The following is a 24,125-nucleotide window of genomic DNA, read 5'->3' on the forward strand; positions in this document are numbered from 1 at the left end:
AAGGGGGAGGGGGGCCAGGGGATGGCGAAGCGCTGCGTTGCGGAGGGGAGAGCGGCCCTGGGGGAACGCGCCCGGTATGTGGTGCCTGCTGGGCTGGGAGCTGGGAAGCAGCGGAGCGTCGCTGCGGTGCGCTGGGATGCGGTTGCCGCAGGTGCGTGCGGATGCTGGGCCGCTGCAGTGGTCCTTGGGGTTGGATGTGCGGAGGGGTCGGCGCTTTGGGCTCCCACCGCGCTCCGGTTTTGCTGGGGGTAACTTGCTAGCGTTTTTTTCTTTGGGGGCTGAGGCTTGGTATTTGAGGACCTGGTGTTAACAGAGCTGTGGTTTTTCCAATGATGAGAGAGTTTGGAGTGTCGCCGTATGTCCTTGGCGTTTAAACGAGCCCAGGGAAGCCGGCATGTGTTCAGCAGCGGGGGTTTTCATGCAACGCTTCACTGCTGCAGCTCCAAAGGCGCTGCTAGCGATTAATGAGTTAAGCTGCCCATTTAAAATAATCTCCTTGACCTCCCATAATGTGTATGGAGCAATTGATCATCTCCTCCCCCCCCTTATTATGTTGTGATAAATGTTGGATTTTGTGCTGAAAGTTAGAGCTGATTATCGTTAGTCAGAATCCTGATTATTTCCCTTTATTGATAAACAAGTTCCTTCTCCTTTCTGCTCCTTTCTCCTCCCCCAGAATTGAATTCCTGAGCACAGTAAAAGCTGATGTCAGTGCTTCAGCTTGCATTGGGGGAGCTCTATGCACAGGTCAGTAATTTGCGGTTTTGTTGTAAGGAGGGACGTGGTGCAGTGCTGTTCTGTTAAGGATGTTTGCATTTGCTGGGCACAGATGCATTTCTTATTTGGATTGCGGTAGTATGGAAAGCTCCCTAGCGGGGAGCACAGCCCAGTAGGCGCTGTATATAAGCATGTGTCAAAAAGATGGTCCCTGTCCCAAACAGCGAGCAGTCGCAAATATGCTGGGAACGGTTGCCGGAGGTTTCAGTCTCCCTCTAATTTGGGGCGTGAAGACGGACGCCCCCCTGCTGCCCCCCGCGAAGCGGATGGTGCAGCTGTCGAAAAGCCCGAGGAGGCTGGCGCAGGTAGCTAGGAGGGCTGTGCTGGCAGCCTGGCAGGCGCTTCCACCCGCACCGGGGCCATGTTAACCTTGAAGTGGGCTTGCCCATGGAGCTGCGTTTGCTGTTCGCTCATCTTGTCTCCTTCCTCCCTGCTAAGGCAAAAGGCTTAGGGCATGGCTGCCTGCAGGCTGAAATTCGGTGGCGAAGAGCTTTGTTTTCAGAAGGACTTGAGGCACGGGATTTGGCACTCGTGGGTTTGGTCTTGCCTCAGAGGGGTTTGCTAGCGCTGTTGTAAGCGGTCTGGGCTGGTCAGTTTTCCTCTGTAGAAGAGGTTTGTCAGGTTTGGGTCTGGTTGGGGCTTCCTGGGTTTGCTTTGGGTTTGCTTGTAGCAGTTGCCAAAATAAATAAGCTGCAACACCAAGAAAACTTTTCTGGCCATACCTGGAGGTATTTGGGATCTCTTGCTAGAGTGCCTGCAGGGCTACGCGGATACCTTGTCCTCGGTTTCGAGTAGCATAGCCCCACTGGCAGGGTGCGTATGTGTGGGGCTGTCCTAATGGCCACTACCACAAAGGACATTTGGGAATGCGAGAGCAGATGGGTGCCCAAATGCCTCTTTGGGATGACAGTATGTTGGACTTCCTACCCTTGGCTGATCAGCAATAAACTCTAGTAGAGAAATCCTTGGTCTAGATGGTCTCTTGAATACTGGTTCTGAGATGTCAGCATTTCACACCAAAATGCTTTCAACTCAACAGTTTAGCATACCGTGACTTTCAGTTGTCCCTGCCTGATGCAAGGTAAGGAATGGGGGAGGGAAACTTGGATCTTGCTTTACATTATAAAATCTAGCCTCTGCTGTGCTTGGGAGACCTGAGCAATGTGGCCAGACTCCTCAGGGCTCTCTTACAGAGATCACTCTTGCAAGTGTAGTACTTGGCATTTGTTTGCAGACATGTTTTTGTTGGGTGCCAAGCACCTTGCTGAGAGACCCACTGAGGTGCCTGCCTTTGGAGAGTTTGTCACCTAAAATTAAATACGATGCTGCTATTACTACCAAAGCACCCCCGAGGGCTGGGTGAGACTTCTCAGTAGTGTGTGTCTCATGCTGACAAATTGCCTCTTGGGAGATGGGAGAAAACTACGTTTTCCCCCCACAGTGACCTCCCCAAGGAAACCCCCCAAAATGGAAACCTGTCTCAGAAGGATTTCTGAAAATGACTATTCTCAAGATGAGTGTGAAGGGACTCCCRCTCCATCCCTATTCCCTACCTCTCCACCAACAAGTGCTGCTTTAAATTGGTGTAAGAATATGGAGTGCGTTATAGTTGCTTTCCTGTTTTGATTTGTTCTGTTGTCTTTAAATAAGTCTCTTCTTAAGGATCAGAGACCAGTTTCTCTGGTGTGTAGCTCAGTTGAGGTTTGCCTCCAAAAACCCCGAGTGCACACAGGTGTAGAACATGTTAAGGCTTTCTGTGATCAAAGCAGGAAAAGGAGGTGTTTCGGTGCTTGGCAGTCTTGACTTCTGGAACTGACTTGTAGGACACTACTGTCACACCACAGCTGCTACAGCAGACTGGATTTTGTAGAGAACAAGATGATAAAGAGCTTGCAAATACTGTATCTTCTGCCTGGTAGGACAGTTGGAGGATTAAACTAGGCTGGAGAGTTTGTAGATCTTTTTGCCCTCTACTGTTGGTTTAATGGCAATGTTAAGGGGCAGCTGGCTGCAGAAAGCCACAGCACAGAGGTGTTCCTTTTCCTCAACATGCAGTGCATTTCACCCCGGGCTCTTCTTTGCTGCTATGCATAGAGAACTCGTGCAGCCAGACCTTCACTGCTGTCATCCTGTGGGGAAAGCTTGAAAATGCTCTGCTGCAGCCTCATGCCCTCTGGGCTTTAAAACCTGTTTTTCAAGCTCTGCATTTCTCCTCTGAAGATACACCTGTCCCACCTGATGCTGAGTGGCAAAGGAGACACCTGACATAATTTCTGGTCCGCTCAGGGTGGGGAGGTGAGGGGGCCTGGGACAATTCATCAGATAAGGAGCCRAATGAGCTCCCTGCTCAAGATTTTCTCAAGCTTACTCAGGAAGCCCTGCACGTGCTTTGTGAGCAGGGTTGCAATACAGCCTGGGGAACATTAGGGTTGTAAAAGCTGATGGTGCCGAGGTGCTCTGAGATAATGGTATGGCAGCGCTGCACTCAAAGCGGGTGTTTTTGCCAGGTGGGCCTGGCAAAGCTTGGCCCACGCAAGCCAAATCCATGCCAGAGACCAAGGTGCGAGTTCCTGAGCTCTGGCTGAGGCGGATGCCTCAGTCACCCAGTCTCCTCTTTAGCAGAAGGTCATGGAAAGAAAAACAAACTGTTATCTCTTCCTCTTGCGAGAGCTGTTTGTAGACTTTCTACCTCTAGCAGGAAGTAAGATGATTAAGGGACTGGAGCATCTCTCTTATGAGGAAAGGCTGAGAGAGCTGGGCCTGTTCAGCCTGCAGAAGAGTAGACTGAGGGGGGTTATTATCAATGTGTACAAGTATCTGAAGGGAAGGCGTAAAGGGGATGGAGTGAGACTTTTCAGCGGTGCCCAGCGATAGGATGAGAGGCAACGGGCACAAACTGAAACACGGGAAGTTCCATCTGAATCTAAAGAAAAGCTTTTTCACTGTGAGGGTGGCTGAGCACTGGAACAGGTTGCCCAGAGAGGTTGTGGGGTCCCCATCCTTGGAGATATTCAAAAGCTGTCTGGACACAATCCTGGACAACGTGCTCTAGGTGACCCTGCTTGAGCAGGAGTTTGGACTAGATGATCTCCAGAGGTCCCTTCCAACCTCAACCATTCTGTGATTCTGTGGTTACTGTGCAGGGGGCTTCATTCCTTGCTGTACACACAGCTTCTGTGGACTTCTTGGCTGCTCTGAGCCCAGAGTTTCCAAAAATGACACGTGGTGCTTGTTTGCCCAGTTAATGACTCTTGGAAAGGAGCAGTATTTCAGAAGACAGGAGCTTGTAGCACCCCAGACTGGGATAGAGGGAAAACCAGGAGGCACTCACTGGGAACTGGTCTACTACATGAAGAGTCTCCTAGCACAGAAGGGGAGCAATACCAGTGCAGAACGGCTAATGCTAGGACTGTGCTGCATGAAGATGCAGCGACGCACTTTGCACTGAGTTAATTTAAGATCATGCCAGCAGCCTATCTGGGACTAGAAACACTTCCTTGCTTTCCTCTTTTCTTCCTATTGCCCTTATGCCTTTTCCCGTGTTGTTTCCTGTGTATGGAGAGCCCTCACAGTTCCTGTTTGCCCATCCTGATGTGTGCGTGTGTGACTTGTCTGCTTTCAGTGTATCATCTTCAAACCAAGTCTCCAGGTTTCTTGGGGCAGAGACTTTGTGTTCTTCAGGCATTTTTCCAGGGCACCTCAGAGTGCTCTTACCATTTGTGAAAGAGGCTCTCTGTACAGCATTTTTGCATGCTGAGTTATGGGGAGCATGATTTCTGAGCCCACTGGTGTTTGGGGAGGACCCATTAGGTGACTAGAAGGAAAAGAAACCCTCATCTACTGTTGAAGTTAGCCCAGCTTTAAGGGAGAGCAAGGCGTTGGACCAGGTGACCTCCTGAGGTTCCTTCCAACCTAAATTATTCTGTGACTGTTCCATAACCGCCTGCCATCCTGTTTCTCCCCTGCTTCTGTAAAATACCTGTTATTAAGCAGTGATGGTGAGAGGACTTGAAACAAGGTGGGCCATCGCTTTGATCCTGCATGGAAATTCCAATGACAGCATAACCCTGGAATCCTCCCCTTCACAACACACATCCTTGAGCCCTGCTAATGATGCAGTGCGTCTTTCCGGTTTGTCTCTGCCTAGCAGCATTACTCATCTGGCTAATAGGTGTGCGGTATACCCATATCCACAGCTTTTCATCTCCCCTTTTTTTTTTTTAATAAGGGATTTAGTTCTTTGAGGAGAGCTGCTGTACAAAGCTAGCAAATGTTAATTCAGCTGATGTGGCAGAAGCTGTGGTAGACATTTCAGTTCATTTATTAGGTGATTGCAGGTTTTCTCTCAAGCAAGTCAAACAATTAAACGCATTAAACCGGCATCTGCTTAAATTACACGTCTCCCATTGAAATCCAACCTCTCCTGAGTAACTCAGGACCATTTTTGCTCCAAACAGAGAGGGTCCATCAGCATCCAGGGCATTCTATTGAAAAGAAGCAACCAAGAAGCATCTTCAGCATCTGACTGTTTTCGCGTTGCTTTTAACAACCCCGGTTTCTAAGCTTGCGATCACAGTCTGGTCCTCCTCAAGCTTTAGCTTGAGTGGAGTTATTCATTCCATCTTCATCTGCCTTGGCCGGGAGCCCTGCGTGGGGAACGGATGGGCACAGGCTGAGCCTCGCTTGGCACTTGAGGCTGTTGAGCAGAGAGCTGGTGTGGAGAGGGTGCCAGCACTGCTGACTTCTAAGCTCGCATATGAAAAATAGATTAACCGTGTGCATGCAGGGGGGGAAATCAAAGCAGGGAACACTTCACAGTTCACCCTTTCCCTGCCTGCTTTGTCCAAATGGGGAGGAGTACGTTGGTGTTATAGACAGGGCTTTGCTTCTGTTAGTGGACTCGGGAACAGGCCTTGCAAAGGTGTCCCAAACGGCTTTGCTAGCTCACCTGAGCCAAGGTGCGGGAGCCAAGTGTGTGCCGCAGGAGCCAGCTGCTGCCTGAACGCCTGGCCTTCTCCTTTGCTCCTTACCTGCTGCTCACTGCATTTTCTGCTTTTCCTGGTGGAAAGCCAGTAGGATGCAGCAGGCCAGGAAGGTGACCAAGAGGAGCAGGTCTCCAGCTTAAATCAAAATGGAGCTCCCCAAACTATTCTCTGGGGTGGTAAAGGGGCAAAATGCCTCCTGCATGCTGAGTGAAGTTGATTATTGCAGCAAAACTAACGCAAACCTCTGACTGGGCAGAATCTCCCTGGATACGTCCTTTTGTACAGCACTTGCATTGTGCCATTAAAAATAGATCTGTGCATTCTCCGTTTGCTTGCTGAATGCTGATGCCTGTAATTCTGTGTCATCCTCACAGCCCCATCTGCTTTGAGCTTGGCTGCCTCTTTGTCTGCCACCTGAGCAAGGTTCATTCAGCAGTAACTGATAATAAAGATAAGTATGACTCTAGTGGGGTCTAGAAGGACTGGAAGAAAGGTGAGGAGGAATGAACTGATCTTACTTAGCTGCAGGTCAGCTCCCAGTCCTAAACAGGCAAGATTTGGTGTATGCTTTCAATTACATGTTCAGAATCACCAATAACTAAGACTTGCTGACATGGAAACTAGCTGGAGGATGTTGAAGCTTTGGCTGTACATCATATTACATCTCTGGTTCTTTGAAACTATGGAGTTAAAAAAAAAAGCTTCAATGTCTGCCTGGAGTTGGTGAGAGGGATACTGCCCCACTAGGGAAGTGGTTAATGAGTTCATGTAGCTTGCCACCTACAGTAGCAGTGATGATAGCGGTTAAAAGAAAGGGTCCATGTTACAGAAACCATGCAAAATGTAGCTGTCAGTAAACAGGCTAGCCTGCAGGATTTATTGCATGGAGAGGAGCTCTGATTTCTGGCTAGTAAGCTGTGACTCTCTGTGGCCGATGGACCTGTGTTTGTCTGGGGTGGTCAGGATGAAGGGAAGACCTGCAAAACACTCTGACCCCCGCGTGACTTCAGATTAAGCTAATGAGCCACCCAGCAATGAATCACAACCCATAAGGGAAAAGGAGAGAGTGGGGCAGGAATGTTAGCTTTGTCTTTTCCCATTCTTAGCGCTTCTTCTAGATAAAGGTAATCCTTTGAAACCCAAAACTAGTGGCTTCTCTTTGTGGTTGTGATAAGAGGTGGAGCCTGAACTGACAAGTGCTAATTCATCCCAAACCTGTGAGCAATTTGTCTGTTGTGTGTGTATATAGGAAATTTAGCAGGCCTTGGACCAAGTCAGAAAAGTCTTGCAAGGCATGTTACTGCCCTGGGGGAAGCATCATCCTGTGGAAAATCAGTGTAGTCCCTTGGAACTGAATTCTGGGTCTTCTAAGGAGGGCCAGAGTTTCAGCTGGCATACAGCAGTGTAACTGTGAGCGTTGGCTTATACTGGCTGAAAACTGGTGCTAGAATCTGCACCCGTGCCTCAGTTTGCATCAGCTATTACCAGACCCAGCATAAAACCAGCCAGAAGAAAGGAAGCAACATTTTTATTCTTAAATGAGTCCATGTGTGCTGTTTGTCATTTAAATATGGGGGACTAATGACACTGCAGGTGGGCAGGTGCCAGTGGAGCTCCTCTGTCTTTGCTAGGTCCTAACTTACCTCCCTCTATGTGTACTTACAGCCTTGGGCCTCACCAGCCTCAAGACTGTCCTGGGGACTCTGCTGAGATGGACAAATTCATTTCACTTTTGCTTGTTCCTGAGAAGTGAAATGCTGATGTAGGTATCTCCTATCATGGAGAACCATAGTTTAATCCTGTGCTTTCTTTCCTTTAGCGTGTAGGTATGGTGGGAAAATAGTACTCAGGTCCTGGCAGACCTTTCTCCAAGAGACTGAAAATGCACCCAGCAGGTATTTATGGTGTCTGGTGTCCTAGAACAAGAGAACTAGACCAACCCTGACAAAGCATCTACCTACCTACCTTTCTGGGCTATCTCTAGCCATTCTTACTGCAAAAAGAGCCACTGGAGATCCCTAAGACAAGCCTGTGGTAGCCTCTCTGCCCATCCATGGGCTCACGTGGTTATCCAGCAGAGATGCAGCAAATGCGACTGGGGTATCAGGCAGTGGGGAGCAAGGTCACCTGAAGCACCAGTGGGGCTGGATGTCCTGTGTCCTATGCGACATGTCCCCTTCCTTCCACCTGGCTGTGACGTGTGCCAAGCTGGTCAAAGGAGACGCTGCCGTCAGCTCCTGGCCAACTCTCGGCTTGGCAGGATGAGGAGGGAAATGGGATAGCTTTGTGTTAGAAAGCAGCGTGCTTGATAGCTTCATCCTTAGTGTGGGTAAAGGCAGTGATTAAATGTCTGGCTGGTCTTGGATAACCTTTGGTCTTGGCTTTTGTAGGCTTTAAAATGAAAGTGTTTGTTCACACTAAGGGGGAAAACCATATAAATCATGTTCAAAGTATGAGTCATAGCAAGGGGAAAACTGACCTTGTCATCTAGACTCTGGATACTTCCCTTCTCTGCTGTTGCTGTTGGCTATTCTTGACCCAGTAGCAGTCTGATCTCCAGACTGACCACCTGGGCTGCAGTCAAATTTTTCTGGCTACAGCTGGTCTGAAAATGTTTTAATACACATGGAGCACTTCAACGGCTAAGAAGCAGGCTAAGAAGCAATTGCATTTGCAGTTGCAACCCTCCCAAAGCTGCTGGCGTAACATCAGGTGGTGGGAGGGGATGAGGGGCCCCTTCCCTTGGTTCAGCTGCAACCAGAAGAGCTGGTCTGCCTTGCAGGGTGAAGGTGCATGTGAAAGACTCGCTCATGGCTCAGTAGGACGCGTCACCTTCCCTTTCCCCTCGCCTCGCTGCCTTCCCTGCCTCTCTGCTGGCAGCTGAGGCTCAGCCGAAGTGCCTGCAATGTCCGAGGTGAGCGGGAGCAGCCCCGGGCCATGCGCCGGAGGTTAGCCAGCCACATGCCAGAGGCTGCTGTAGGCCCCCGTGCCATTCCTCTTGCATGGTGTGAATGCACCATCTGTCACTTTGAACAGGCTCCTGTTTTTCCAGCAGTGTCCTCTGACAGAAAACACCTCTGTGCGTCTGGACTTAGGGCTTTGGTTACTGAGGGGAAATTCAGACTCCAGGAGACTGGCGGGTGCTGCTCTGTCGTGTGAAGCTCACCTAGAAAGCCCATGTACAGGGCCCGCTTGGAGCTCCCCACCACCCACTCCTTGTGGTTTAGGAGCAGCTTCCAGCCTGTGTAAATTAAAAGGAGAAAGCAGTATAGAGAAAAAAAAAGAAAAAAAAGAAAAAAAAGAATGAGCTCAGCAAGCAGCTGGGCCTGAAATCCTGGGAAAGGTGCAGTTGCTGCCTTGGAGGGATGTGCTGTGGGAAAAAGTGGGAGCTTCCCCTTCCCAATGCCTGGAGGCTTCCAGCGCTTTGCTTGCGTAGAGGGGGTGCCCAGGGGCTTTCGTCCGGAGAGGAGCAGTGTGTAGGAAGCAGAGAATGAGGATATGAGATCAGCATCGCACGCATCTTGCTCTGTCTGTCCTGGGAAAATTCTTGTGGGTCCCCGAGGGTGCAAACGGGGCAGCAGTGTGTGAGAAGGGGGCCTGGGGCTGCCTTCGCAGCATTGCCCTTGTGCTCCTGGGACTCTGGAGATGTCATGCCTCTCCCATCCTTCGCCTGGCCCCATCTGCTTAGGTAAGGGCTTGGTTCTTGGTGCGCACTGCTTAGCACAGTGAAGGCTTGTGCCTGGCTCCCCTCTGCATCCCACTGGTGTGCAGAAACGAGTGTCTGTCTCCTTTTCTCCATCTTGTGGTGCTCTAGGTGCTGGCAGAGATGAGGCAGTGTCTGCCCCCCAGCTGGTACCTCCCCTCGCAGCCTCTTGCCTCCTTCCCCTTGAAGCAGCCCAGCTTTACATGTCCACATGAAGGTATCTGCTGGTGGGTTCTGGGGTGGCTCTGTGTCCTCCAGCTTCGCTGGGGCAAGGCTGAATGTGCAGACTTTGCATCTGGGTTAGTCAATGTGGTCAGCAGTGTTTCCAGCCTTCTCAGATAAACTCATTTTAAGGAAAAAACAAAAAAAAGATTCCCTTTTCAAGCAGGGAAATCTTTTGTGATGCCTGTTAAAGGGATCTTGAGTAGCTGCTGGAAAAATCCTCAGAGGTTACATCACTTCCAAAATGGCTACTACAGGCTCCACATGGCTTTCTCCCGCTGGATCACTAGTGCTCCGAATTTTCCATCCGTGGAGAACATCTGCCTCTTTTGCTAGGAAGGAAAAGCCGCTAGTTCATGGTGCTGTGAGCAGCAGAAGGCAAACAATGGATGGGCTAGGGTCGAGAGTAGCTGGCACAGAGCGAAGGGGACATCCTGGAGTTGCCTTTGCATCCTAGCGGCACATCTCATCATGGTTCGAATGCCAACCTGGGTGCCTCCAGCCCTGGAGGCCGAAGCAGCCTCACGCTTCCCGGGGGCGCTTGGCCCGCGGAGGCAGTCAGCAGCGCCTGGGCCCGCTGAGCGCCTGTTGCCTGGCAGCTCCGCAGTTTCCAGGGAAACCAGAGGTGCTAACTTGTTAATGAGCCCCGTGGCCCTGATTGCTGCTGCAAAATAATAATAATAATTAGCAATAGTCCCTTGATTTAGGAATCCCTCAAACAGCAGGAGCCTGCCGAGGGTAGTTTGTGAAGTGCCCGAGTACTTGAAAGAAATAAGGGGATGGAGAGGAAAAAGGGTGGAGATCTTGGTGAAAGCACCAGATTTTACATCTTAATAAATGTCTGGAGAGCTGGGGGGCCAGCATGATGCTGCCAGCGTCACAGGCAGTAAGCTAGCAGTTACTTTCTCGGCAGTCCTTCCAGTGGTTAATCAGCTGCTGGTCCTGATCCGATGCCGGATGGATGGAGGAGCCCCATCACCTCCTGCCCTGCGTTGCCCGTGGGCAGCCTCTCCGCTCGAGGGCTCTGCGGGTGCCTGGCCATTTGCAGGCCTCTGCTGGGGAACAAGCAAATCGCTTGTGCTCAGTGCTGTTGGGTCCCCAAGTGGAGGTGGCAATTTTTAGGAGACAACTGCTTTCGTGAATTACCCAGGGACAAACTAGCAGAAGTTTCTCTGTGGTTACAGCCCTGTGTGCATGCTCTTATCCCTCAGTAAATGGAAGGTGGGCAATGCCACTGAAAGAGCATGCTCATGGGATGATTGTTGCAGATCTATTGAGCATGCTGTAGGTCCAGTCTCACTTCTATCATGGAGACTTGTTTGTGCAGTCTGAGCTGCCAGTCCCCAAGGCATCATTGTTCCCTTAGCTGTGTGCTCAGTCATGTGTGGGTACCTTGTCCTGCATCCCCTGGCTCCAGATTTGACCCTTTCCACATCTTCATCTTTGTGCAGTCCAGCTTGTGGTGGATGGTTCCAACAGTGTCTCCTCCATGTTGTACACCGTGTCTCAGTCCTGCTTCTAGTCTTAAGGAGTTCTGCTTTTTGCAAACTTGTTCCCTTTGTTAGAAGCAGATTTTGGCATTTCAGCACAGATCCCCAAAAGACCTTGGGAGAAGATGAAGAGCAGTGCTACTAAGTTCCTTCACTGTTGCGTCTCTGGCTGGAATTGGAGCAGGAAAGCAGAACTGGAAACACTTTTGAATTGCTGGCTCTGTGGTAGGGCTATTCTACATAGCAGAAAGTGTCTTTCCCTTTTCTCTGGGTCTTGGTTGCTTCTGTCTGCATTTATCTTGAACATAAATCTCAAACAACAGCGGAAAGAGCTGGGAAAGGCCTGGGAGCAGAGGAAAATCCAGCAGTAAGAAGCTAGGGCACTCCTAATGTGAACTAATAGCTTCTTAGAGTGAAGCTGGCCTGCCAGAGGCAGCGAGGGGAGCAACTCTTGAATTAGACCATGTGGGAAGGGTCCCTCCTAGACACAACTGCTAGCTTGGTTAGTGAGGTTTAGGGTTGCTACAGAGATGTACTGACCTTCCTGTTAACATCTCCAGTACAGCAGAAACCAGCTCTGCACCCTTCCGCTAAGCACATGCCTCTCCTGGAGGCCTTCTGCAAGATGCTGAATCRAAGGCAGAACAGGAGTAGCCTCCACCTCAGTGACTCTGTGTTCGGCCAGCCCAGGGATGAGTTTCCACTGGTCTGTCCTGGCACACAGATAAATTCAGGCCGGGGCCTGTTTCGGATGTTCTTGCTCTCTTGCCTGGCCTGACCAGAAGAGGGTCAGAGCTGGGACAACCAGAGCCCTGCTGAGCTGCCGTGGAGGTACACTCTCAGCCCAGCTTGCAGCACGCATCTGTGTCAAACCTGTGGCGTGCGCTGTTCACCTGAAATGTGTTTCCATGGAGGTACATGCCAGGGACAGACTTGCTCCTGTCTCCTGAAGAGTGTGGTTAGCCTAGCTCATGTGTTAAGCTCTCTGCCTGTCTTTCTGTCCCTCAGCTGTGACATGGCCCCTCCTGCTTTGCTGTCCCCATTCAGCTAAGCCATGTGCCCATCTCCTCATTACAGGCACTCCAGGGAGAGGTAGGATTAAAGGATTATGGTAATGTTCTTCAGGAACACTCAAGAAGATTAAGATAGCTTTAATAAACTGATAAGTGAGGGACACAGCTATGTTTCTGAAACTCTAATTTAGGCTCCAGGTTAACCTTTTTCCCCCTGCTCTGGAGACTGCTGCCCTGTCACCATGGTGAGGTAACAGGAAATTTCTTACTCCAGCAATGCTCGATGGCCATGCCTTGTGCCTTCCTCTTTGCCTTTACTTATGACCCAATGGAGCAGAAGCAGAAAGACAGCTTCCTTCCTTCCTCCTCTCCTTGTATCCTGCCCAGGTAAGGAGGCGTTAAAGCTTCTTCTTTTCAGAGACCATCTCACATGTGGCCTGTGAGGTGCTGTGGAGGTGCCATAGTCTCTGCTGGTACTTGGGGTCATTCCCCCCTTTTACCTGCCTGCCCTGGTAGCTGGCGCTCTTCTGGTTTTCTCTATGTGAGCCCCTGCTGCTTAGTCTGGCTTCAAAATTTCATATGGTTGCTGGCATTGAAGTAACTCATTTGTCTTTGACTGGGCTGGAAGCGTGTGTGGAGAAGTTATCAGCAGCAAGGGCCACTAGAGCAGCTGGTGGCAGTCCTGCCAGCCACTTGTGCTACGTCCCATCCAGCACTCACTCCAAAACACTCTGGAGCAGCAGAGCCTGTGTTAATGCCTGCCCAGTGTGTGGCCAGAGGGATGCTAGGTGTTTCCAAAAAATTCATAAATACCTGCAGTAGCATCACTGCTCCAGCAACACTGGCCCAGGGAATCTGGGAGAAAAGTACTGAATGCTGCTCTGTTGCTTATCGTCTACAAGTACTTGACACTGCATTTTGGTTGGCCAAGAAGAGGTAGATTGTACAAGACTGTGCCAGTTTGGAAGGACCCAGCTCTTCCTGTGCCTTGGTCTAGCAACAAGGTTACAGCTCCCTATGACCACCCTTGGTTATCTGCCTCCTGCGGAAACGTGTTCGGTCAAACAAAACAGGCCGCAGAGGGGAGCAGAGTGGAGGAGCCTTGTCTGGCCTCCCCCGTGTCTCTAGGGTGGAGCCCGGGGCAGGATCAAGCTCGCTTTCCTTGCATGCTTATGCTGCCAGTTCTACCTGGATGTGCTGGGGTGGACGTTTATCTGGTGGTTTTGCAGGAGGTCAGCTATTAGCTGAGACAGGAAACCTTCAGCCGTGTTGTCTCCCCTTCTGCCTCTGGTTTCACCCGTGTAACCTCTCAGTCATCTGCCACAACTTCATGCATGGAAAGGCTCTTCCAAATAGTTTTTTTGCAGGGCAATTAGGAGATCAAGGATGCGTTATCTTTCCTGGATCCCTTCAATTGTGCCTGAAAACCCCAAAGCTTACCCCTTGCTCGTTATCTGGAGAGCAGGGCAATGGACCCTGTTATCTCCAGAGATACTGTGCAGCATGTGTGTGTGTCCCCAACGCATCAGATCACTCTTTCTTCCCACTTCAGTGTTTTATTCGTATCCCTCCATCTCAGTATTATCCACATCTTTTTGTCTGTCGACTCTCTCCATTCCCTTTTATTTCTTGGGTATAATTGGAAGAATCAAGAAGTATTCACAGCCCGGTGGCCTGATGGGGAAGGGAAGAGAGGGTGATTTGGGGAGTGGGGTGTGAAAGCAAGACGAAGGGGAAAAGCTGGCTAATTTGCATCCTTTCTGACTGCCCTGGCTCTAAAGCCAAGCTACAGCAGGGGGTCTTCTGGCAAGGCGGTAGCAACGTAATGAGGTGTGTCATATCCCAGCAGGAGCCAGCCTCGCTCCCCCTCACACCCCCTAATTAGAACTGTTTCAATTTTTAAGCCCCCCTCAAGGAGTGCAGCAGGGAGGCGGAGGGGGGGGCCGCATGCGGGGAGCGGGGTGTCCRCCAAGGGGAGGGACCACAAGCCCGCTGCTGAGGGGGCAGCTCTAATTGGGGTCCCTGCGAGGAGGTACAAAGCGCTACAAGCTCACTGTGGGGCAGGAGAGAGCCAGAGACAGCCATGCCGTCATGCCACGGGGCTGCAAATGCTTTGTGCTGGGAGGAGCCGTCACTGTTGCAGTCTTTAAGGGATTTTTTTTTCTTTTTTTCCCCTAAGTTGAATTAGTGTGTTAGCAGAGGCAGCGTGTGTGTGTTACAGGGGTAGGAGAAGGTTATACATCCTATTGTGGCCTGATGTTGGGAACCTGGATCCTGAAGCTCAGGACATCTCTCCTCCTGCTTTGCAAAGCAGGTCCAGTAGCCCCGGGCAATGGGAGGCTGCTAATTCTGGGGTCCTGAGCCAGAAACCTGCAAATGCCGACTCCTCCGTCCTTGTATTCAGTGGCTTTGCATCCTTTTTCTGCAAGCTGGCTGTATCCTCCAGGATTGGTGACTGGTAACAGAGGTCACTGGCATTTCAGGCACACACACACCCCCTTGCCAAGCAGGATTTTTTGCAATACGAATGGGTGTCGGGCTCAGTGTAAGGACCTTTTATTTTCTTAGTGTGGAAGGTACTTATCTGGTTCAAGCAAGAAGTGTCTTTCCCTCTATATGTAGCACAGCACCAGGCGCAACAAGGTCTCTGCTCATTACCACAGTGGCATGTCCTACCCATGCATCTTCATTGTGCCAAAAACTACCATAGCTGTGGGATCCCTGCAAGATTGTGCCTACGCCACAGGGACTTAGAGTACAGGAGCTTCCAAGACCTGCTGGCTTACTCCGATCAGGGTGACTCATAAGCCTGCTCTAGTCCATGGACCAAATCCTGGCCCTGCAGAAGTCAATGAAAGTCTTTACGCTGGTCTTTTCAGGCACGGTATTCATAGTCTTCCTAATTCAGATGCATTAAAGCTTCCACGCAACAGCTTGTGGGTTCTCTCTAAAACACTGTCTGGCAGGAGCAAGAGGAACCTGGTAATAACCCTGCTTATTTTCTGAATGACTACAGTGGCATTAAAACCTAATGCCATTAAAACATGCCTGCAATGATGTGGCCATTAAAAACTAAGAAGACACCCTAAGCTAAATGCCCCCAGGTTGCCTCTTGCTCTTGCTATCCCCATGAGCTGGACTTGGAGGAAGCTCACTCTTCTGAAGCAGTTCACAGACCACCCAACTTGACCGTCCTCTGCTCCTAAGGTGGAGCCAGATATCTCCCCCTCTATGTGAATCTGCTTGCAAAGACTGTGCAACTGAGGAGACTCCAGAGAGGATGAAACAGGCCTGGTTCCTCCTGCCCTAGGCACTGCTAGCCCTGCTGAACATCACTGCCTCAGATCTGGGAGGGAGAAGGGACTGTCCTGCAGCCAGGAGAGATAGTCATGAGGTGGGGCTGATTAAAAAGGCAGGTGAAATCCACTGTGAAGTGATGGATGTGGGTGGACAAACCTTGTTTGGTGGGATGTCTGATGGGTCTTGAACTAGCTATTACTGTGCAGGAGTGAAGCCTTAAAGCTGAACGTATGTGGTTCTGTGAAAGCATTAGCTCCGTCTTCAACAGATGTCAGAAAAAGCAAATTGTTTGGAGCTGTTAGTCTGGGAAGAGGGAAGGAGGAGATGCTTTGGCCCATACGGAGCTCTGGTGTGCCTGCACACACAGCATGCAGTTCTGCAGTGATAGCAAGGCTCAAGAAACAGCTCTATAGATGTTACGGGCTTAGAGACTCCTAAATAAGCTCTGAAAATGGTGAGAATCCTGGGGAAGACGAATAGGGAGTGAGCGTTCATGGCCTCTTCCAATATAGGAACTGAGGGTCATCCAGAGGAGCCATCAGCAGATTGAGAGCAAACCAGAGGAAGGGCATCTTCATAATAGTTGGTGAACGGTGCAACTCCCTGCCCCAGGACAGCATGCATATTAAAAGCTGACATGGCTTCAAAAAGCAATTAGGCAAATTCATGGAAGAAAGCTCCACTGAGGGCTGTTATATTCAGAGATGAAACCTCTGGCCCAGGAGGTTCTTAAACTAGAGATGACTGCAAGCTGTGCAAATATGCCTAGAAAGCACGCCTGTATTCTTGTCTCATTGTTACTCCCTTCTGAAGGCGTCTGCCACCAACCACTGCTGAAGACTGGGCTACAGAGACTCCTGGTCTCTGTGCAGTTGTTAAGGTCTGACGTGCTTTTAAGTTCTCTGCTAGCCTTGCAGTGGCTGCCTGTTCTTACCCAGCCCTGTCTGCGTTACAGCAAGCTGGTGACAGGACAAAGGAGTGATGGAGTGTGGCTTGGGCTACAGGGCTTAACAAAATTACCATCTGATTCGTTTCTGTAGATCTGCCTCCTTTTGTACCTCCAGTGGATAGTGGATGGGGGTAGAGGCTGTTAATATAAATTCCTTGTCTTCGTACAGCCATTCCTTCTTGACTTCTTCCACCCTTACTTGAGGGATCTGGGCTGAGAGGTGGGGGAAGTCAAGATGCCAGGAAATGCAAGCAGAGAAACCTGAATGTGGTAAAGCACATAGTCAAGAGGAATGAGTTTTAAGGGGTAGAGTGGGRCTTGGGATGGAAGAAGGCTCAAGGGAGAAAGCAGTGGACTCTGATCAGCATTATGCCTTACAATCTTTTTCTCCTTTTCTCTCTCTTCAGGTTCAGCACAATGAGTTGGCATCCCAGGCTTTAGCCGTGTGAAGAGACCAGGACGGGTGCTGCTCTGCTCACACCTTACCCCCTCGCTCTTTCCCCTTGGGGAGACCAGTGCTGGCTTCCCTGCCCTGGCCGTCCACCCCTTCCCCCCACTCGCTGCAGAGGGGACAGGCCCGTTATGGCAGGGGACAGACTCCCACGCAAAGTGATGGATCCTAAGAAGCTGGCCAGCCTCCTGAGGAACGGAGCAGAGGGCACCCTGGTCATCGACAGCCGCTCCTTTGTGGAGTACAACTCCTGGCACGTCCTCAGCTCCGTCAACATCTGCTGCTCCAAGCTTGTCAAGAGGCGACTGCAGCAAGACAAGGTCTCCATTACAGAGCTCATCCAGCCAGCCTCCAAGATGAAGGTACGGGATTTGGCCCTTGCCTGCCTTTGTGCACCGTTGACCTCCTCTTCCCCAGCAAAGGGATGTAGGGGGGTGGGTCTCTGACCACTGTAGCATGGGGTGCAGGGGTGCGGAGACAAACTCACTTAAGGGCCAGTCTGTGCCTGACCAGTATGTCCTGCTTCTCAGTTTTGGCACCTTGTTACCAGGCTACTTCTCTTTGGCTCTGCCTTTACCCTTCAGAGAGATGGAGCATGAGCTCATGTGTCCACAGGCCCCCAGGGCTGTCCTCAGGGACCTGTTTCTTCCCCCCACCCCAGTGATGTGGCACCCCCATCCAGGAGCCCTCCGCAGGCAAGTTGAACAGGTATATCAGCCTTAGGAATTGTTGTACGCTGGCAGACAACCCCACCAAAGCCTTCCTGGAGCTGTAAGCTTAATCCCTTGCTAAAAACTCTTCCCCTCCCCTCTGTCATCTCTAACTCCATTCAGGGACATGTAATCCTCCTCCCTTGTGACGCCAGAAGCTCTTATCCGGTGTCATGGCATATTATCTCTCCCAGGCTTCTCTCTCTATCTCTCCTAGTTAAATAATAGTGGTGGCTCAGAGCCATGGAACTGGGCTCCAGCCCCGATCTTCCCAGCTGTTTGAAATACCACTGGGTGCCCCCACGGGGGAGCCAACGGGTCCTACCCTCTGTGCAGATGCTGCTGAAGGGCTCCACGGTCAGCTGGCTGGTGACAGGCTTGGAGAGTTGTTTCCCCCTCTTGGCTCCCTGTGAGCTAGCCCAGCTGGCCACCCCGCAGGCCCTTTGGTAAGCGCAGAAGTGTGTCCGTGAGCCTCCCGTGAGTGCGTTTTGCAGTGCTGTGGCATGACCAGCCCGTTCCCCGCTTCCCACCTGGCAGAGCGTCCCATCTGCCATCCCCTCCAGGATTGCGGGGGTTAATGAGGATAATCTCTGCCAGTAGGATTCATGTCAGTGAGAACTAATTGTGAGCGGGGCAAGAGCAGGGAGGGCCCGTGTGTGCTGCCAGGGGGGGTCCGTGCAGGTGCCTGCCCATCTGGGCCAAGCGGAGCGAGGGGTGCAGCACGGCTTCGGGTGCTGCTTTGGGGTGGCCTGGCATTGCCAATGGTGCTCAGTGACCGCGTGGCCGCTCGCAGAGGGGTGGACCCAGCCTCTGTGCCTGTGACATTTCCAAGGGGAGAGACTCCCCCAGCCCCTCTCCGCCAGCAGCGCCTGGGTCTCTTCCAGCCGTGGTCGGTGGGGAAGGGTCAAGTATCCCAGCACCTCCCAAGCTGGGGACTCTTGGGATCTGCTTCGACGTAAGCCCTTCCACCTGCCCAGTGCCCTGAAACCGGCACGTCCCCCCATGGCACGGTGTTGGGGCTGGGAACACATTAGACCTGGCAGCATGCGATTCCCCTGGTGGGGGCAAAGCCCTTGGCCCCTGGCACAGAGATGCGCGGGGCTGCTGCGCAGCGAGGGGCGATGTCACCCCACTGCAGCTCACTTGCTCCTCGGGTTGCTCCTGCTTTTACCATTTCCCAGCTGCCCCCCCTCCTTGTAATTTTATGGCAAAGTGAGGGTAATTCAGGCGATTAATCAAATGCTGGGCCCAGCTGGAGCCATCTGTGGAGTCCTCCCCCCGCCGGCCCTGTGCGCGCGCTGCCGTCCGCATTGGCTGCCGGTGACATCACCCTGCCTGGATCGGGGAGGTTCGCAGCGCGGGGGGGCGCGGGTTGCCTCCAATCTGCTTTAGTGATGCTTCAGGCTGGGCGATTTGGAGGGGATTGCAGAGAATGATTCCTGAACGGATTTAGCTGTTCTTAAATCCTCGGGAGAATAAAGCAGAATAATCAGTTTTTGCAAGCTAGGAACAAGCGAGAGGCGCGTCCGCCCTCCTCTCGGTTAGGGTCACCTCTGCAGTGGACGCCGTCACGTGGAGCAGCAGCAAAACTAATGCCGGGCGGGGGGRAGTAGAGGAGCAGGAGGACCGAGAAGGGAGAGCAGGAAGAGTTAACATCAGCTGATGCCTTCTGCAAACCTGCAGCGAGCCTGCAGCTCCGCGGCTCCGCAGCCGTGCAGAGGAGCCGCAGCAGGCAGCGACTGCCGCAGGGGCAGCCAAAGGGGCCGGCCAACCCTCCCCGCGGTGTGGCTCCTGCCCCCCGCTCCGTCACGCTAATGGACCGCGAGCTCTGCAAGCTGGTGCCGTCCCGAAGGGCCCTTGGTGCACACCTAGCGACCGCCAGCCGGCTCCCTCCGCGTCTCCTCGCTGGCAGGAGCAAGGTGCGGGAATAGCTCCCTCCTCCCCGCTCGTGGGTCATTACCTAATGGTCCAGGTATGGGCTAGGGACAGAATTATAACCTCGTGGCAGGGACATTGCAGGGGGAGGCATAGGGGTGCATTCACGAGCTTTAATTCTCTGGTTACTTTTTTTTTTTTTTTTGCAAGGCTGAAATATCTCCCAGCGATGCGCATCCCCAGGCAAGAGCAAACGTGCCCCCACTGCCTTTCCGAGCAGGCCCTTCCTTAATCTCCCCTGGCACACAAGGCCTCCCAGAGTGCTCAACCCAGGAATTAATTAAGCTCCAGGGCACCCTTGTGAGTTTAAGCCACTTGCCCTAGGAAGCTGGGGGAGGAGGAAGGGGGGGGGGGTCACAGCCATATCCTCATCTGGCATAAATCAGGGGTATTTGTTCTGACTCCGGCGGAGCTGCTCTCCGTGCAGTGATGGCTATGGCTCAGGGTTTCCAAGCCTTTTGGGCCCAGACCCGAGAGCAGTGTTTCTGCAGAGAGGCATGTCTTTGGGGTGATGTACGTTTTTTTCCCTTTTCCCTCTCCTCCCCCCCAGCTTCCAATTTTGGCCACTTGAGTCAAGGATGTATTTTGTGACCTACAGAAATCAATATGATTTGGGCTGCCGCCTCAGGATTTATATACCCCTGGAGAGATATCTGCAAGCTGTTTCCGTCAAAAATTCTTACCTTCGTACCTTTCCATATGCTGTTTCCCTCTAAACCTCCTTAAATGCATTAAGTGGGTTGATGGGTATTGCTGCTGAGCTCAGAGGGAGGGCAACGTTGCAAGGCAGGGAGGGAGGGATTAGCGAAAGAGGAATGCGGCCTTGGCAGATTTGTAAGTATTAGTTAGTGGAAGTGTCCCTGCTTGCAGAGGAACAAAAGGGAAGGTGGTCGCTCCGCCAGGGTCTGCGAACAAAGGTTTTGGGGTCTGCAGTCGGTGAGGGGAGATGCTCACAGCTCTGTCTGGRCTGAGCAGATGAGGGATGTGGCTGGAGAATTGGCTGAGCTGGGAGGGGGGGAAGAAACAACAGAAAACCCTGAAGAGAGGCATTTCTGCCAAAGAGGAGTGAGAATGGGGGCTAGGTACCAGAAGGGAAGGACAGACACTGGCTGCCAGCCAGGGCAAGCAGCAGAAATGGAAATAGAGCAAAAAACTGGAGCAGATATCTTCAAAGCGGATTATTAGCAGCTCTAATTTATCTCACAAGAGGCTACGCTTTTAGGGAAGAACCTTTCAAAGGGCTCAGCTCCCTTTGGAGAAGAACGGAGCAGAGCACTGGGGAAATCCTGTCCGTAACTGCGTCAGAGGTGCTGGGCAGTCGCAGGGGCAGACGTCCCACCTGGGTCTGATGGACAGCAACCCCCAGGGTGGACAGACAGCTGCTCCTTGGTTACATGGGGAAAAAAGTGTCACTTGAGGAGGGCTGTTAGGTGTTTCTGGTGTGGAACCACAGCACTGAGACCTGAGGGATGCCTTGGAGGAGATTTGAGGTTGAATGAGGTTGATGCTCTGCCGCGGTGTGCATCCCTGTCCCCTGGTCCTGGGAGCTGCTGCGCCCACGGGGACAGGCTGAGGCATGGGAATGTGGCAGCGGGGGGAAGAGATGTGCTGGTGTCCAGGAAGGAGACTCGGGACCTGAAAGTAAACCAGCAAATGTGCTACCGTGGGCAATACAGAGAAGGAGAACCTCAGCCTTTGTAGGCTCCCTGCCTCTCCTGGTACCTCTGCACCTGCTGAACGATGAAATCGGGGTCTGGGCCCATGCATGGGGACGGGAAGGCTGTGTTACCTGTCCCTGTCCCCATCCCTGGAGGCAGGGGGTGCCCAGGGGGCCAGCAGAGCTGGAGCTGAATGCAAAGCAGGTCAAAACCTCCTCCCAGGTCTGAGCCCAGCCTGCCGGAGGGAAGGTGTAAAAACTCCCATCCAAGTTTCAGGCAGGCTGGACGTACCTGCACGCTCAGGTAGGACCAGAGAGTGCGCCTGGGACTTGGGGGAGGTCTGCAGGGCCAGAGCGACACATGGCTCTGTCCCCTCGCTGCTGCCAGCCTGTGCAGGGCAGCGAGCGGCCGTGGCGCCGCACCGGTGGGAGAGCAGTACCCTCTGCCGGGCGGCGCGCGGAGGGGGGCCGGCGGCGGGGCGAAGCGGTGCCGTGCGGGTGCGCGTGCGGAGGGGGAGGCGGGTGCGAGGCGCTGGCGCCGTGAGCAGATGGCAGGAAGGGTGACATCAGTGGCGCGATTGTCCGGCCCCATTATCCCTCCTGACGGGCCTCCCGCCTCCTCCCGCGTTTCCTGCCGCCGGGGCCGGAGAGACAAAGGCGGCCGGGGAGCTGCGCCGACGGGCTGCCCGCGCCCGGRGCCACGAGGGCAGGTCGAAACCCCACCTTGGTGTGCTCCCTCCTCCTGCTTCCTTGCATGAGCATCTAAAGAGAGTATGACCTGCGCGTCCCAGCCTGGCGCTGCCCCAGGTGGGGATCGCTTTTTGCCCATCGCCTTGATGGGTAGCAGGAGCAGGCACAGGTTAAAACAGAGCAAAGCTTGCAGGGACATAAGCAAAGCGGATGGGGGCATTCGTGCCCCCACATGCTAATTTGCTTCTCCCTGTGCTTGCACCCCTCTGTGCAGAGTGATGTTAAGGAAAGGTAGCAATTTCCATGCCGTCACCTTGGCACAGGGAGCATTTCCACCCTCCTCCTCCTCCTCCCGTTAATAACTCTTCTGGATGCTCTGGTTTGGAGCAGTGCCATAGGTTAACTGCAGTTCCTGACTTTCTTGGTGCAAGTCTTGGGAAAGGATCGTTTTGTGGGAAAGAAGAAATGGRGAAATTAAATAATCCCTTCCTTGTTGTCTTGAAACATGCTTACGCTCAGCCCTAGACAACATGAAAAGCTCCTCAACCCCGTTTGCATGCCATGTCCCCACTGGGCAGATGTGTCTCCCCAGGACCCGTGGTGCCAGGATGGGGATCAGAGCTCCCTGGCAGGGTTGCTGGCTGCACTGGGAAACTGCAGCAGCCATTTGTTTTCCAGTTAGCAATAGTCTTCCTCTGCACAAAAAAAACACTACCAGTGGTTGCCCCACTTTGTTGTTGTATTTCAACCCTTTTCTCTGCAATGAATGGAGCAACGCAGATCCTCGGTGCCGTTTCAGGGGAAGAGGTTTGGGGAAATCCCTGCTCAGTTTCTGCTTGGAGTTTTATTTTGATTTCTTGAGGGAAATGTTGAAAATTTCACTTCTTCAAAGCCCCCCCTAGAAGGTCTTTCCACCGCTACACCTGCTTTCACTTCCTGAGATGTAGCTACCCCTGGAGTAGCTGCAGCAGTGGTTTGAGGCATGACAGCAGTCTATTAGGACTGTGGAGACACTTACTTATTTACTTTAGGAGCATGGCTCTGGAAGCAGCTGTTTGGCTTTAGGGAAAGCCAGGGCTTATTTTTGAGCTGTGTGCCTGGCTGCTCTGTATGTTTATGGAAGTACTGTTATTTCAGTGGGGTGATTCACTGTGTTTTGAAACAGTATGTGACCGAGATGCCTGTAGTAATTTGGATAATAAGAACGCCTAGCTCTTATCTTAGCCCGAATCACCTGTAGCGCTCCGAGTGCTTTGTACAATAGACAAGTATCATTAAACCCACTTAGCAGCTGGGGAGGCTGCGGCAGAAAGAGCAGGGACTCTCGCTCTGCCGCGCCAGGGAGAGCCGGCCAGCCCCACGCCGGTGCTATTTGCTCGTCTTGGTCTGAGACACGTTGAGCTACCAAGCGCTGAGGACAAAATGTCCAGAAGAGAGTCATCTTTGGCTGGAGCCTAGAGATGAGAGGTGAGGGGAAGCAGTGGGCTTGGCACGAAGGTGTTGATCTCTGCTGCAGTTTGGTTCGAGCTGTTGGACGGGCCCTGGCAGTCCCTGCTCCAGGCAGGATCCCTGCTCCTCTGCCAGCTCAAAAATGTGCTATCTCCCCAGCAGAGCCCAGGCCTGTGCTGCAGCGAGCTCCTGAAAGGCTTTGGGGGAAGCTGGTGAGCAGACTGGCCTGATCCCATCTTCTGATTTCCTGAGCTGGGGTTTTCAGTTGAATTACCAGAGCAGTGTGTCTGCTGGTGATATTGCATGTGTATGGTCTCTGCAACCAGACCGGGACATCCAGGGTGACGGAGCCAGCAGGTTCGTGGCACATTACACTAGGGACCACACGCAGGGAAGCATGGGCCTTGCCCTGCAGAGCTGCTGCCCTCCCTGTGACCGCCCAGCCCCAAACCTGACAGTCCAGCTCCTTTAAAGGCAATGCAGCCACAAGTGGTGGCCAAAGGGGAGCCTCCCGTGCTGGCCAGGGCATGATGTCAGGCACAAACCTGGGACACTTCCAGTGGGTGGGATGGACAAGCCAGTTTTGAAGCATGTGCACGTGTTTGCAAGCAGATCTTAGTGCCCCAGTAAACCTCAGCTTGTGGCCAAAAGGCTTGATGGGCCTTGGCCTCCCATCTCCTGCCAGCTGGGTGGAGGGACCCTTTCTGGCCATGTTTCCTGGAAGGGAATGGCTGTGGGCTTGGTTCCTGTGTCTCCCGTGGGGTGGAGGCCATTGCGATGGGCAGCACCCTCGG

The 24,125-nt window shown here is 52.5% G+C and overlaps 1 protein-coding gene across 1 annotated transcript in view; it reads left to right on the plus strand.

The window, feature by feature from the left end:
- The first annotated feature begins 134 nt into the window (after positions 1 to 134).
- The window catches only part of DUSP8 (dual specificity phosphatase 8), a 55,178-nt gene continuing 31,187 nt past the window's right edge, over positions 135 to 24,125 (plus strand). Inside the window, exons 1-2 of the mRNA XM_026076438.1 lie at positions 135 to 151; positions 16,847 to 17,252. Coding sequence (XP_025932223.1) covers positions 17,022 to 17,252 — 231 coding nt within the window. The 5' untranslated portion in view covers positions 135 to 151; positions 16,847 to 17,021. The remainder of the gene's footprint in view (positions 152 to 16,846; positions 17,253 to 24,125) is intronic.

The sequence above is a fragment of the Apteryx rowi genome, unplaced genomic scaffold (genome assembly GCF_003343035.1).
Source record: "Apteryx rowi isolate R43461 unplaced genomic scaffold, aptRow1 scaffold_430, whole genome shotgun sequence".
Lineage (NCBI taxonomy): Eukaryota > Metazoa > Chordata > Aves > Apterygiformes > Apterygidae > Apteryx > Apteryx rowi.